The following is a 16,029-nucleotide window of genomic DNA, read 5'->3' on the forward strand; positions in this document are numbered from 1 at the left end:
GGCTTGATCCTTTGGAAGAAACTTCTTTTTTAAATATAAAATAACATTCATTAATTCCTTTACAACCTCTTTCAACTAAAAGCTATGCAGTATAATCTTGACGATCAAGTGCATTGTAATGCGAGTCCACCAGCTCAGCAGCTGTTTGATGAGGGGGCAGGACAATATGAAGATGCCTTTCAAGTCTGTTTTGAAGTTCAGGAATCAGGAAGTGCAATGTACCTGTCAACTGAATGGATTAACTGGTTGGATTAATGAGACAGTGACGGGAAAGCATGACCCAAATCACTACCTTTTTTTTAAACTCGTTATTGTTCTTTCGCCAAAGAGGTTATGATTTTGACGCCGTTCGTTAGCAGGAAAGTTTGGATGGACCATGATGAAATTCTTTTTTTGAAGATGGTTCTTGGTCTAACTTAGATCCAATTAAATTTTGAGAGCGATTTTGATATTTGTCTGCAATAAGGTCAGGAAATACTACTACTACTGTACTTTCAGCTTGACCCATATGGTGTCGCCACAGCAACCCAACCTTCTCCACCTCACCCTGTCCTTTGCATCGTCCTCCCCAACACCAGCCACTCTCATGTCCTCCCTCACTACGTCCATGTATCGTCTCCTGGGTCATCCTCTAGTCCTGTTCCCTGGCAGTTCCATCCTCAGCATCCTTCTACCGATATAGTCCCTGTCTCTCCTCTGGACATGTCCAAACCATCAAAGTCTGGTCTCTCTGACCTCGTCTCCAAAACGTCTAACCTTCACTGTCCCTCTTATTATCTCATTTCTAATCCTGTCCAACCTGGTCACTCCCAAGGAGAACCTCAGCATCTTCATCTCCTCCACTTCTAGCTCCGCCTCCTGTCTTTTCCTCAGAGTCACTGTCTCTAAGCCGTCCATCATGGCTGGCCTCACCACTGTCTTGTAGACCTTTCCTTTCATCCTCGCTGACACTCTCCGATCACATAAACTCATCCGATACTTTCCTCCACCTGTTCCAGCCTGCCTGGAAATGTACAGTATTTGGGCAGTAGTTGCCCACTGGCTGAAGTCCAGCTGCACAGTCACGTGACTCTGACACTGTGAGTTTAGCTTGAAACATGAATCAAAATATAAATATATATGTGCACATAAAAATTTAAAACGTGCCACCCTTATTTAAGTCACTGCATTCCACCAGAGGACAGCTAATGACTTTAAATATCAAATAGGCCGTGTGAGACAAGGTACAGGCATTTATCAAATTGTTATATAGTGTTGTGAATATGCTGTCACATACCCATCTGCTCTTGTAGTTTGGGCTCATCTTTGAGCTGATTTTGAATGTGAGCTCTGAGAAACAACACAAGTACGACTGCATTCCTACTCGTAGGCTGTTGCCACTCCTTCTGGGACACTTGTCCCATCAGGTCTCATGTTGTTCCTGGAACGAGGAGGAGTCTTGTCTGCCAGGTGCTTTAGGGGATTTTGTTGTGTCGTTGTTTTATAATTGCGAGGCGGTTCGAGCGGGAGTCCAAAAACAGCTTTATTGTTCTTTACCAGGGGGTCAGTCCAGAGTAGCAGACAGAGCAGGTTAGGGGCAGGCACAGAGACAGGTCCAAGGGGCAGGCGAGGGTCGAACACCAGGTGGTCAGGCAGGTCAGGCAGACAGGTCCGAAGCGGGGGGCGAGCAGACTGGGTTCCAGGGGCAGGCAAGGTCGGTACACGGGGAGGCAGGTGCCGGGAGGTTGCTGGAAAGAGTTCAAACATGACACTACAATCTGGCGTGGTTCTGTTCTCTGGGCTGGGGTTATGTAATGGCCAGGGCTGATTGGTGATGCGCTGCAGCTGGTGACGGGAGCACAGGTGACAGGAAACAGCTGATTGCAGAGCGGAGATGTGGAGGCGGGGAAATGGGCGTGGAGAGCGGCACAGCCGTGACAATAATATTATAATAGTAGTTGTTTAAATTGTTTTTTTGTGTGCTGAGCGACAATAATGGCACTGTTGAACGCATCTATGAATACGAACACATTATTAAATGACACAACTGATGATAAAACTGTCAGAATAAAGGCCAAACCATGAAAAGCAAATAAGATTAAAGGCCCTCGCCGGCCGACAGGCCGTTGAGCTGACCCGCCGCCACACGCCGCTTTTGTCCTAAGTGCTTCTCAAGTGTTTAGATTTGAGCTGCATGAGTAGCTCACAGTTTAGTCAAATCGTTATTTGGATTATATGGTCATCTGCCATCAGGAGTTTTTAAGTTTCAATCCAAGATGGCCGCCTTCCTGTGTGTCTGGTGGCGTGGCCATAATAAAAAAAAAGAAATTTGACGCATGTCTGTACCGAATTTCGGGGCTGTCCGACAAAGTTGGCGTCAGACCCCTCCCCATAGGCGGGGTTGCCATCGCCATGGCAACAGCGTAAAAAATGCCGTCAGGTGTCATTGCCTTTTCAACCGGCATGTGTGTGAAAATGTACGTGGCAAATTTGGGACGTTTCCATGCTAATATGTCATTTTCATAACATTGGAGATTTTTTGTGTGGCACTCATTTGATTAACATGGGGAATGCCGACCATTGCCACGGCAACACGATAAATATAACGACACGGTTAAGATTGACTTTTCCGACCGGCATGCGTGTCAGATTGTATGTGGCAAATTTGGGACGTTTCCACGGTAATATGTCTTTTTATATATAATGGGATAATATTGTGTCGTTCGTCATAGACTAACATGGGGAACTTTGGCCATTACCATAGTAACACCGTAAAAACAACGACATGGTTACGATTGGGTTTTTTGATCGGGACCACATGAGGGAATTTTCTGGAAAGTTTCAATAATTTCTGTCAAACTATTTTTTTAATTCTCATTCAATTTTTCTTATCGTTCTCTAGGGGGCGCTGTAAGGCCGATTGTCAAAGTTTCACTTTTAAAGTGTCCAGGGCGGAAGGGTCAATAAGTGTTTAAAATTTGGTTTGGATTGGAGTGTGTGTGTGCAAACGGCAGCGATCTTTGGTGTAAGAAAACGCTCAAAATTCTACCTCAAGTTTGGAGCTTTGCCACACGGAAACCGTAAAATGTATAAAAATAATTTGGATAACTTTTGATGCCCCAAGTCTCTAGATGGTGTATACTGAATTTCAGCTTATTTGGTGAAACCCCCTCAATGTTGTTCAAATGCACCGTCAACGATAACGCTGACTCAGCAGTTTTTAAGTTTCAATCCAATATGGCCGCCTTCCTGTGTGTCTGGGGGCAGCTCGTCAACCCTCGGCATCCAACTTGTCGTCTTCTGCGTTGCAAAAGCAATAGCCCCTTACGCCTAGGATAGGCGCTCGGGCCTAATAAACTCCAGACAGCATTTAAGGCCGTATGTTGTGTAGCAGGGCGAAAGCTACGAGACTCATGGCGTGCACAACATGAAACATGAGTCCCGAGTCTCCTCATCCTGCACCAGACCGCCAGCCAGCACGTCTCGCTGCTCCGGGTTCCCAACATTCTTTGGGCAATATTGTAGACGGGCACTGATGAGTCACACGAGAACAAATCGACGTGCGCATGCTGACTATGCATTCACATTATTTTGTCATTTCCTCGGCCGTTTTCTCCGCCGTTGGTTTGTTTGTCCGTCTTTTAGCAAGATGACGCAAAAGGTTACAGACGGACTTTGAAAGTTTCGGGAAATGTTGGGAATGTTTCCACGAACAGATGATAAAATGTTGGCGATAATCCAGAAGAGATCCTGGATTCTGGATCACATGATCACAATTTTCGTTAACAATGCAGCCAATGTAGCTTCAGATTTTTTCCTCAATATGTCCGTTGATTATTGACCGATGCTTATGCAGTTTGACACTCTCATGTAGGGGGGGGGGGGGGTCTCTATCTCACCACTGAATTTCATCCGGATCGGATCCGGATTGCAGATACTGCCACGTTACAAATATATTTACTGATTTACTGATTATTTACTGATAATGGAGGCTTTTTCAAAAAAAAATGTAAAATATGCATTCAATTCACTCACAAAAGAATCCCAGTCATAAAGAGGTCCGATATGGACCATCATGAAACATGTTTTCTGGTTCTGATCCATAATGAGGTCAGGAATAAATATTACATGTTAACATTAAACCCATTTATGGATTCAAGAATCATTTAAAAATACATCAACTCTGATTCACTTTGACTTTTCATGTTGGTGAATAAAGACACCAAGAACAATAGAACCTCGACCGTGCACGGCTGGGATACGACCCGCGATCTGGTCACGGATTAAGGGATGAAAGATGAATGAATGATTGAGCGGCTTGGTGGAGGTTTGTGCTTTCGGAGTGCTTTTCCAGTTGAATGTTTCACATTAAAAGAAATATTCCAAAATCAAAACTCATTGATTTGCTCTATGACTGTCTGGATACACAGTAGTATGAAGACAAATGGACGTGTCCCTCAATGTCCTCAGATGAATCCACCGGTCCAGTAAAAAGCTAATTGTGTCTGTAGCGATGCAGCGCCGCACAAGCCTCTGCCATATATCAGAGGAATGGCTGCCCCCCCCCCCCCCCCCCCCGGGGGCCTGAGCCCTTAATACCAGATCTATCAGGAACATTACGATCTACGGCTGAGCGGCTGCTGAGACGCGGCTCCATTACGGCGACTCAGGCCTTTGTGAAAGTCAATTTGATCAAAGGTCTTTCTGCGTGAAGGGTTCCTGTGGGCGTTTTGTCCGAGGGGTCTGAGGCATTCTGGGGGTTCTGGCCCTGCACTATGAGAAGGGCGCCATGGGAAACCGCGGTGGGAGGATGGAGAGACGAGGAACACAGAAAGAGCTTCGGCTCCTGTCATTTCAAACACGCAGTCGGAAGGCGAGTTCTTCTTTCTCTTTTATTTATTTTAGTTCGATGATGTAATGTTTGCAAGGTATGACATCAGAGCCCACTGACTGATCGATATCTTCTGGGCATTCCCTAAACTCTGATCAGCTTCAGCTAATCCATCTTCAAAAATATAGATTTCATAATTTTGCTGTTTAAATTTAGAAAATGTTCATTTCCATTTGAACCTGCCCAGTTCAGCTCGTCCACTTTAGCAGAATTTGTTGCTTGTAAAGACGAGAGTTTCCGGCATAAAAGTCCTTTAATCGATCCGGAAACATGACGCGTTCAATACGGTTAAAAATCGAAAAGAGCAAATTCAGACGAAAATGCTAAATCTAAATGTGCCATAGAGCCACACGGTAGTTGGAAGGCAGGGGCCGGGGATTGAACCACCAACCTTCCACAAAGTGTTCGAGCAAGTGAGCCACAGTTTATTTTCTGATAGGACAATATCTTCCAAGCGAGTAGTTTTAGTCTTGTCTATTTGTCCTGATCTAAAAACGTTGTATTGACGCTTTTATCCCGGGAGCCACAGTAAGCCGGAATTGATATTATTTTATTGGTGACCTTTTGACCTCCAACATCAAATGAAACTCAGAGTACAACATCCTGCCATAACTCATTTGGCAATGACGTTTTTCTCCACAACCTGATAAAACAACTGAGTAAAAGTATTTAGTTACCTCATTATGAATATAGATTCTAGAAAACATGCTCTTGATACTATGTGATACAAAACATTAAAGTCATTGAATAAATACGACGTTTTCTGCTCAATGTTTTTGGTTTTTAGAATGAAGTCAAAATGTTATGAGAAAATGTGTAATTCAGAAAAAGTCACAATTATACCTACAAGAAGGCACGATTCATTTTTTTCAAGATTTCACTTATGAGGAAAAGTCATATTATGAGAATTATCATGAAGTCATAGTTATGACTTCATGAGAATATGTTTTAGCGGAGAAATGTTAGAAAAATTGCAATTGTCAAAAAAGGACTATTGAATCTCGAATAATTAGAATTAGGAATTTGAAAAGATTGTGTAAGAATCTGTAAGAAAGAAAGAAAACTGGATTTTCAAACATTTGAGTTTTAATTCCTTGGGAAATGAAACTACTTGTACTTGTCAGTGTTCAGACTTTTTTCAAAGGAGTAACTCAACAAATTGAGATCCTAACTAATGATGGTACTACTGCAATGTCCTACATATACGCAGTATTTATGTTTATTATACTCTGCAATAAATCAATACATCTGAAAAATGCACTCAAGTTTCACAGTGTTCGATGACATCATAAGCCTTTGTTAACAATTGGGGGGGGGGGGGGGGGGGGGATCCGTGTGCAGCCAGTAATGAGCATTTCTTGCTTCATGCAACTTCGCGGAAAACATTTTCAAATGTTTGGCAAAGTTTAAATATACAATTAGATATACAAGCAGTGCATTATTGTACATGGATGATAACAAAAAAGATAATTTACACATTCAGACAATCTGATGAAGCAGGACTGACGCTTTGCTTTTACTCTTTCCATTGACATGTCAACGGCTAACTGGGCCAATGCACACGCACACACACACACACACAGAACAAAATCTTGTTCAAAAGAAAAATCTTGGCACACTTTGTGTAGAAGAAGGAAGCACTTTAATCTAGTCATGGTTGGAAGTGTCCAACATGAAGGTTGATCGTCTTGGATGAGCTTGTGTGGGTTTGGCTGGATCGTTTCCCTCTCATCACGGCGCTGACACATGATGGAGCCGTTTCGGTTTAACCTCCGTAGCAGTGTGGCGCCTTCTCTCCTCCTCCAAATCAACCGCAGGTTAAAACTGCGAGGTCTCCGTGAAGGAAATTGCGTCCGTCTTGTCGACGGTGAAGCCTCCATTCACGTAGGATTTCTTCTCGCATTCTTCATCATCCAAAGTGGCTTCCAGAGCGAAGGGGTTGGTGACGTCAACGTCTGATGTCAGATCCATCCTCTCCAGCTCCCTCTTTGATAGTTTCTGGACAATTCCTGCTCCATAGGCATCTCCTAGAACATTGACCATGGTGCGGAACCGGTCCCTGAAAGCCCAGTTGAGGTCATTAATGCGGCATCACATTTATCTAGAGCTGAAACAGTTTAGTAAGAAACATGTCTGCTGGTAAACTCACAGCAGCCAGTCCACAGCCACTATCAGCGTGACATCACTGGCTGGCAATCCAACAGCTGTTAATACTATCACCATGGTAACAAGCCCAGCATTGGGAACTCCTGCTGCTCCAATGCTGGCAATTGTTGCTGTTATACTGAAAAAAAGAAAAATTTTCATGAGAGGTGACACACGGGAGCAGATGTGTGTGTGAAGTAGCACAAAGTGCAGCGCTTGTTATTCTAATGCCCCACATTCACTGAACATCCAAGAGGTTCCCTAACATTCAAGAGGTCCCTGAACATTCAAGAGGTTCCCGAACATTCAAGAGGTCCCTGAACATTCAAGAGGTCCCTGAACATTCAAGAGGTTCCCGAACATTCAAGAGGTTCCCGAACATTCAATATGTTCCTAAACATTTAAGAGCCCCTGAATATTCAAGAGTCCCTGAACATTCAAGAGTCCCTGAACATTCAAGAGGTTCCTGAACATTCAAGAGGTTCCTGAACATTCAAGAGGTCCCTGATTGTTCAAGAGGTTCCTAAATGTTCAGAATCAACAACATATTTCAACAGCAGAATGAAATTAGCACTTTACAGTCTTAGCTTCATTTTGCCGTCCCATAATTTACCTGATAGTAACAATCTGGCCCACGTTCAGATCGTAGTTGTTCAGCTGGGCGATGAAGATGGCAGCCACTGCTTCATAGAGCGCCGTGCCATCCATGTTTATGGTTGCACCCACCGGGAGGACAAAGCGGGTGATCCTTTTGTCGATGCGATTGTTCTCCTCGGCACATCGAAAGGTGACGGGCAGGGTGGCAGAGCTGGACGGCAAAAGGCTCATTGTGACATAACACGAGTTTTCATGTGTTTAAAGAATAAATCCATCATTTGTTCCTGACCTGGAGGAGATCATGAGTGCCGTCAGCAGGGCCTGAGTCATTCCCAGTGTGAATGTGTATGGGTTCTTCCTCACGATGATGAAGAAGATGAGTGGCAAACAGATGATGGAATGGATGGCAAGACTAGGGGAGAAAACAGAAAATATTACACGAGACTTTAACTCAGGGCTCGGCGAGCGAAGACACGCGTTCAATAGCTTCACTTTTATGCACCAAAATCACTGCAGCGTTTGAACACACGTGTTGTCGTGTGATCAGCAGGAGCTAATTTAATAGCATTTAGCACATCATCAGGTTGGGCACCCTGGGTGGAACTTTTGAGGAATGCAAAACACAAGTACATGCTATTGACTGTGATAGTCTTAGCGCCACCTACGGGAACAGGAGCATACATTGTCCAATCAGTCCCAAACTTGACACACTTCATCAGAGTCACGTCCAGAGGACGTACGGGTGTGTCTGATATTCGTGGATTGCGAATAAGCGTATACCCCAACGTGCGCCAGGTTCGAGGAACCGCTCAAGGCTGCACGCAGCTTTAATTTAATATTAGTTTTATTTGTATTGTTACATGTCGATGATTTATGTACTAAGGACTTTCAACGGAATCAAGACCACAGGGATTTTTTGAAATGCTCCTCTTATAGACAGGATGTTTGACTGTACTTGTACTGTAATACATGCTACTGTGTGACTGTACTTGTAGTGTAATACATGCTACTGTGTGACTGTACTTGTACTCCAACATTCTATCTAATAAATATATTCATCATCAGGAAAGCAGTGAGAACAACTGTTGAATTGAAGAAGGAAATAATAGATAGATATATAATAGATGGATAGATGGATAGATAGATGGATAGACAGATGGATCGATCATGTCTTTAGAGATATCGGGTACTAACTAACTTGAACAGACGTATTAAAGTTGGGGGTTTTGAGTTTAAAGCCTTTTTCGGCTGCTCATTTAAACTCCGTCCGTCTACGTAATCCATCAAACAGAAATCTCCTCTCGTATAATGACAATAAGATGAGACTGTCGTGTGCTTGTGTCGCCACAGCAGCTTTCAGAGCCTTGAACTGACCCCATGACAGGACTTTACTTTACTGCGCTGACTGTGACGGTGCCACCGAGATTCACAGGCAGGAGCAAAGCTTCCATTACAGCATCTGCAGCTTGAGCAGTTTTAAATGTCCTTGGCCCTTATCAGCGGCTGCACAGCGCTGGGCTTTTACTGCCCCACAGGTGGGGGAATCGGTGCAAATGCTAAGCATAAATCCTGGACTGTAGAGGAGGCACATCTTACCCACTCAGCACCGTCACGATGTAGAGACCCAGCTTCTTGAAGATTTCCCAGTCTTCCACCTCAATGATCTTAGCGGCAATTAGGAACAGGATCCCAACTGGCATGTAGCTGGAAAACATTTCAACTTATGATTGACTGACTAATTAGTGTAAAATCGATCCTGCATGTCAATATTAATATGGCCTAATAATTGAAGTCATTTTATAGAGTAACTATAGTTAAATCAAAATTTAAACTGTTTGCAAAAAAAGTTTTCTCAAAGAATACCATAAAAGGCGAGGCACCACCTGCTCATGAAGCATTTGCCGATTGTACAATTTAACATTGGCCACTAAGGAGAGATGCATCTTAGCATGCTATAGCAGAGATGCTACTTTCCAGGTGGGAGGAGGCTGGAGAACCCACACAGACACGGGGAGAACATGCAGACTCCTTACAGAAGGGTCTCAAGTTGGATTAGGGAGGGGGTTGGACCTGTGACCTTCTTGCTGTGAGGCAACAGCGCTGCTCACTGCGCCACAAACTCAGTCCCGCTTCAGTCGAACGTGCAGACAGCTGGGACCTGGGCATGCAGCTACCTACTTTCCAGGAAGTGGACGCCTGCTCTATGAGACGCCGGTAAACCGTAAAGCTAGGACTGCAGTTAGTAAAAACGCCACGCAGTTCAAAATAGCTAAACGCGATCTGAATAAAATATTAAGTGTCATGCATTGTAACCATGTTGCGAAAATACAACTGTAAAAAACAACAACTTTGAAAACGCTAGTAAATGGACCTTGATTTGCTGCTTGTTTTTTTTTCCCAGAATCCCCTTTTTTTTTTTTAAAGGCAGCATTACCTTTTCAAGGCAGGTGAATTATGTGCTTTGTTACGTCCTGGACACTCCAACCTGTTCCTCGGTTATACGTACCACATGATGATATGGACCAGTTTCATGGTTGCTTCATTCAAGGCATCAAAGAATTCCAGCAGGATCCGACCCTTTTCGCCCATTTTCCCAATGACGAGGCCAAACACAACGCAGAAGACAATCAGCCCCAGAATGTTGATCCCCTCCGAGTACGTCCCAACGATCTTATATTCTTTGGTTATATTCTGCCAAGAGAGTGCACAAGGATTCATTCAGTTAACCAGGAAGCTGCTCTCACAAATACATTCACTATCTCAAAGACCCATTGATGAGCTGTGCAAATGTTGTCCCCGGGATCACAACCCGCTGATCCGCGGACACTTAGTACTCATTACTGAGTCTTCTGGTGCATTTCGTTTTAACGCTGGCTGCCAGACACAGATACAGGAAACGTCAGGTGCAGCAGGTGAACAAGGACACAGTGTTGTTAAGTAAAGACCACAACTTCAACAGGTAATGGACGCGTGCAACAGAACATCCTGTTGCAAGTATAGCGTTACTTGTTCCACAAAAGTTATACGGTCTCGACTCCCCCGGCCCCGAATTGATCAGAGTAACGGGATACTCACCTCGACCACTGCCATGATCGTAGTCGACAGAGCAGGAACTGCTGTTGTGTTTGCAGCATCTTTTGGAGGCTCCAGCTCTTTGCGCGTGGTCTTGTACTACGATGTAATTAGTTACATTTAACGGCATCAGAGAAGTTCCCCTTACCGCACACTACAGAGTCACCAGACCCTCGTGTGGATTCAATCAGCGGTAAAGGAATGAATGACGAGTCTTACCTGTTGAAAACAAGCCTGCACCAGATTTTCTGGAAACATGTTTCTGTTGAAGACAAAAGACATGACTGATTATATCCAGGAGACATTCCGGACTTTCTGTTCTTGTTGACCAAGTCACACTTTAACTGTTATGTCGCTTTCACACCGGAGCAGTTTGGTTCCCTTTAAATGGACCAGAGTTCGCTTCCTCGGATGGTCCGCTTTGTTTGGGCATGTGTGAAAGCTCATCCGAACTCTGGTCCGCCTGAAAACGTGGGTCTTGGTTCGCTTGCAAGGGAACCCTGGTTTGGTTCGCTTGCAGTGTGAAAGCTCACCGGACCAAACACAGGACCAGATGCATCTAGGGTAGAGGAAGTACAGTGCGCACTCCAAACCAAAACAAACGTGGGAGAGGGAGGGGCTTCCCATCCTACTTTGTCCAATTGGCCAGCGCCCCTTTCAACCACGCGATGCTGCTCAGAAAGTTCGGTTCGCTTTAGAAAACAGAAAGCAGAACCAAAACAAGCGATAAATGCAACAATGTTGCGGCTTCCAGCTCCCCACTCGAACCCGAGTCCGCTTGGTCAGGTGTGGAAACGACTTTAGACTATCATGGAAGGTTCCACTCCTCACCTGACTGAGTGAATTCTACATGCCTGTTGTTCGACTCACCTGACGAGGTCCAAGAGCGTGTCAGCTGTTGAGACATTGGGGGTGACTCCGGTTCTGTCGATGTTTTCGGCTGTCTGAGAGACTCCTGGTTTGATGGTCATCACCAAAATAATGCCTGCAAACATCCCCATGCTGTGATAACAATATGCAACATCAACGGCGTGGCCCAACGGCTTAGATTAGGGCTGCACCGTGGACAATTATAGCATCTGCAATGCATTGTGGGCGCGTGAACGTGCGGGAGGTTGAATGTCACAGCAAGTAAATTACTTCAGACGATTTTACAACTCTTTGACTGTGTGCACAAAAAATAAACTTACATGGGTCTCGTTTTCTATTCAAGTCATTATTTAAGGACGTGTTACTGCTGCTTCACTATAGCAGAAATAACAATTGTGTATTTGTATATGAATAACTCAATGCAAGCATTAAAAAACGCATTTCCTGTGTTTTTTTTATATTGCAGCACACGTATATGTTTGGATGCAAAGGTTTTACAGTCTTATTTAATTTCCAAAATGAAAAAAAAATCTAAATAAAATAATAAAAAAATCTAAATTAAATAATAAAAAAAATCTAAATAAAATAAAAAATAAACAATAAAACAACAGGAGGATTTCTATGTTATGTACAACTTGAAAAGTAAGGAACTACCCGGGGGGGTAAGTAACTCACCCAGAATAACTGCAATGATTGTTGTTGAGAAATAAAAAATAATAGCACGTAGACCTATTTTTCCTGATACCTCAGAGTCCAAGGCTGCGACACCTGCGAAGAAAATGTACAGTACTTACTGAAAATCGAAATAAATAAAAGTATTTCGGGTTGGGTATGGTCAGACCTTTGGGGGGGGCTCAGCACCCAAGAGTTACGACAGATGTTTGTTTGATCTAATAAAAAACAAACAAACTAAGAAATCATTTTTACTGGTGTTTACCTGTGATCATGCTCGAAATGATGAGCGGGAGGATGATGAGTTTCAGCATTCGCATGAGGATCTCTCCTGGGAAGCCGAAGTATTGCTTGTGGAGGTTGGATAGCGACGCGTACTCTCTGACCACAACACCCAAGCAGATCCCTGAGAGACCAGGAGACAGAAGACACATCAGGTCTCCGTTTTCTTGTTTTCGGAATCGATTACGTGTCTTCTTTGGTGTATTTTCTTGTGTGGACCCCATGGAAGAACAAATGCTCCACGTGCTAACAAATGCTACATGTGGTAGCATTTGTTAGCATGTGGAGCATTCCTGCTGGTAATGATAATGTTGGATATGCAGAATTTGTTCATTGGACGCTGTTGTGACATTACAGGGCGAGAAAAAACCCCGGAACCAATTGTTGTCATACGTCGACGACGCCCTGTTTTCAGCGGTCAGTGAGCGTTCATCTGTGTGTGTGTGTGTGTGATGGTTTATCCTACCCAGGTACAATCCCGTTTAATTGTTTTATCACTGCGCTTCATATCGCCGTCTGCGTTATCACGATTAGCAGACCTCCAGTAAAGCTGCTTGTGAAACACTGATATTACAGTAAACTGTTTGGAGGCCATAAACACACCGATCAATCAAAGCATCACGTGCACTTTGACCTTTGTGCCCAACGCCGCCACATTGTGAGGGAGCTCTGAGGTTGAAGGGTGTGTCCCAGCCCTTTGTCTATTCAGGTCATTTCCTGTTCTTTTGTTTGCTTCTTCTTGATTTTTCGCACCTGTGTTCAGATATTTCTTCCTTCCTCTGAGTTCTTCCAGGACTTTGTGCTATTCTTTTCAGAGTTTGTGGGTTCCCCTTCAGAGCGAATCATTTTGCTTGTGGCTTAATGTTTATGTTTATTTTTTTAACATTCCTCGTCTGTTCTATGTTCCTGTTTCTTTGGGCTTAGGTTTCCCCATTACCTGCTTACATATCTGTTTTTAGGCCTCGCCGAAGGTGTGTTTGCATTCTGATCTTGTACTTTGAGGTACAATGAACACATCGTACTATCTGTATGAAGTGTCCTTTTAATGTGCAGAGATTCACTTTAGGTCAATGATTTATTTGGATCAGCTGTCTCAAGATGGTAAAACACCAGAAAGGTTCCTGGCCACACCTCAATTTAAGAGCAACACTCCAGGCAGACAGTCTGAAGTACCTCGGGAGCCGGGTGTGGATGCTAGCTATGCTATGATATGCTATGCTATGCTATACATGCAATTTCCTGGGGAGGCTTCTGACTCCACAAAATTGCATATTCCATATAGAAAAGGACAAAATTTCTACAAGGTTGTCAGATGATGACATGAAAATGATAAAGATGTCTTGACTCAAAATAATTTTCTCACTGCATTATATGCTTTTGCTAATATTGTGAAATCAGTCTTGGTATCTTCTCACCGTGTTTATCTAGGAAGCCAATGATCGACATTACAAACCTTCTTAGTTGAAATTTAACTGGTATGAGTCATAAGTCTGATGAGTAACCAGTCGGGCGACTGAACCGCCCTTGATGTGAGCAGAATTTGTCCATTTCCTGGTCAAACAAGGGGGAATGTTCATAGTCTGAGTTTTAAGGACGAAGGGGCGCTTTTCAGGGGAAGATTTCATCCTGAGTTTTTCTACAAAAGCAAAAATTCCATAAACAAAAACCAGAAATCAGTTACCAAGTTCCGGTAATTTAACTTCAAGGCAGACAGGAAAGAGGAATAACTCCGGAATAAAGCAACTGAAGAACAACTCAAATCGTCTCCGAGGTGGGAAAGAAGGACTTTATCATGGCTGGAGTTTCTCTGTCTGCATTACGTAGACAGAGAACCTTTTGGACTTTTCCTTGTTTGTTAGTTTGGTGTGTGAGAGGATCATATATATGTCATTTACTTTATTGGTTAAAAACGTTTGTGAACCAGAGAAATGCACCTTTACTGATTCTAGAAAACGATCCAGCAATAACAAATATGTTGTAACTACGGCAACCAGCAAACAGCCGCCCTACTGCTCCAAGCTTACCACTTTAGAATGTGTCAAAAAGGAAATCACTCACGAATATATTTTATGTTGGTAAATGTTTGGTGTCTCAAATTCTAATTGTATTCATGCATGTGTCAATTAAAACTCACAGCCCAGCCGAAGCACCACTTTATTTTAATGAGGGGGGAAAAGTAGCGGTAATGTTTTAAAATTGAACTTTTTAGGTCAGGTAAAATCGTTTTGGTCCAGATTAAATTTATTTCAGTTATTTTATATCTGAAAAATCGATTTGACATGAGAGTAATTTGAGTAAGGAGCTCGGTCCAGGAAGGAATTATACTCCTATGTCAAGGTATTACTGTATATTAGGTATTATTGTATTACTCTATATTAGACATTGTATTACTGTATATTAGGTATTATTGTATTACTCTATATTAGACATTGTATTACTGTATATTAGGTATTATTGTATTACTCTATATTAGACATTGTATTACTGTATATTAGGTATTACTGTATATTAGACTGATTCTTAGTCATGCATGATTTTTAGTAGCTTTGAGCCGTTTCAAGCCTTTTTATTTAAACCACCTGCTGAAAGGTCTTAATGCACAGACAGCTGTCCAGCGCCGGGACCCCTCAGCATCAGCGGTTCCCTTTAGTCTGGTCACGTTTGCCTGAGACACGTCCAGACACTCAATGAGAGGACAGACACGCTACGCCATGTCATTACTTTAAATATAAAATGCATTTTTTTAAACAAACATCTCAATTTATGGTGTTGCCTCTGGAGTGGCGCAGCAGTGGCACAAGAAGCTGATTTATTTCACCGGTGACAGCAGCTGAAATCGAGGCTGAATGGAAAAAGGCACGGCGGGAGGTGATGGAGACTTACAGGCAGAAAAAAAGGCATGAAGGCAAAAATGGTGTCAGTGAAGATGAAAGCGCTCGGCGACAGCAGCAGACATTAAGGGGCTTCCACATACCGAGCAGCACCGATGAAATCGTGGCAATCAGGAGCCAGTTCCTCCTCAACAAGCCTTTACAAGTCACGGCTCGCCGCTCTCGTTTGCCCATCACGTCCATGCTGCTGCTTCTCCTTCAAGAAGGGAAGGACAACAATGGCCCAATTTGAGACACAAAAGACTCCCGCGGTTGGGATGTCAGGTGCAGCTGATGCAAAGAATGTGGAGACACTTTGCTGCCAGACGCTGATGGTGGCCAGTGATGGTGTGATAGGAGAGAGAGAGAGAGAGAGAGAGAGAGATGGGAGGGAGGGAGTCACCCTTCCCCCACACAAGGTGCCTCACATATTCTCGTGACACCAGCTTGTGTTTAAAGCAGAGGATGAACAGCAACATTCATGCATTCAAAAAAATATTTAAGAATAATTTTAATCTAACCTCAACCTTGAGCAGTTCCGTTCCATAAACTATAATATTCCTAAATGTTACATTTAGGAATATTAAAGTAGCAATTCTCCCGGAAATGAAGGTTCAATCATGAACTCCTCAACATTGTACAGCTATAAAG

General features: G+C 43.3%; 1 protein-coding gene across 1 annotated transcript; it reads right to left on the bottom strand.

The window, feature by feature from the left end:
- Nucleotides 1–6,688: 6,688 nt before the first annotated feature.
- On the bottom strand, nt 6,689–15,582 carry slc1a1 (solute carrier family 1 member 1). The gene is made up of 12 exons (XM_068756004.1): nt 15,483–15,582; nt 12,492–12,632; nt 12,230–12,322; nt 11,555–11,669; nt 10,904–10,946; nt 10,688–10,783; nt 10,119–10,303; nt 9,209–9,316; nt 7,902–8,024; nt 7,629–7,823; nt 7,020–7,154; nt 6,689–6,929 (listed from the first exon to the last, which is right to left on the bottom strand). Exons 1-12 carry the CDS (start codon nt 15,580–15,582, stop codon nt 6,689–6,691), a joined length of 1,575 nt encoding a protein of 524 aa, XP_068612105.1.
- Nucleotides 15,583–16,029: the final 447 nt, after the last annotated feature.

The sequence above is a fragment of the Brachionichthys hirsutus genome, chromosome 23 (genome assembly GCF_040956055.1).
Source record: "Brachionichthys hirsutus isolate HB-005 chromosome 23, CSIRO-AGI_Bhir_v1, whole genome shotgun sequence".
NCBI lineage: Eukaryota > Metazoa > Chordata > Actinopteri > Lophiiformes > Brachionichthyidae > Brachionichthys > Brachionichthys hirsutus.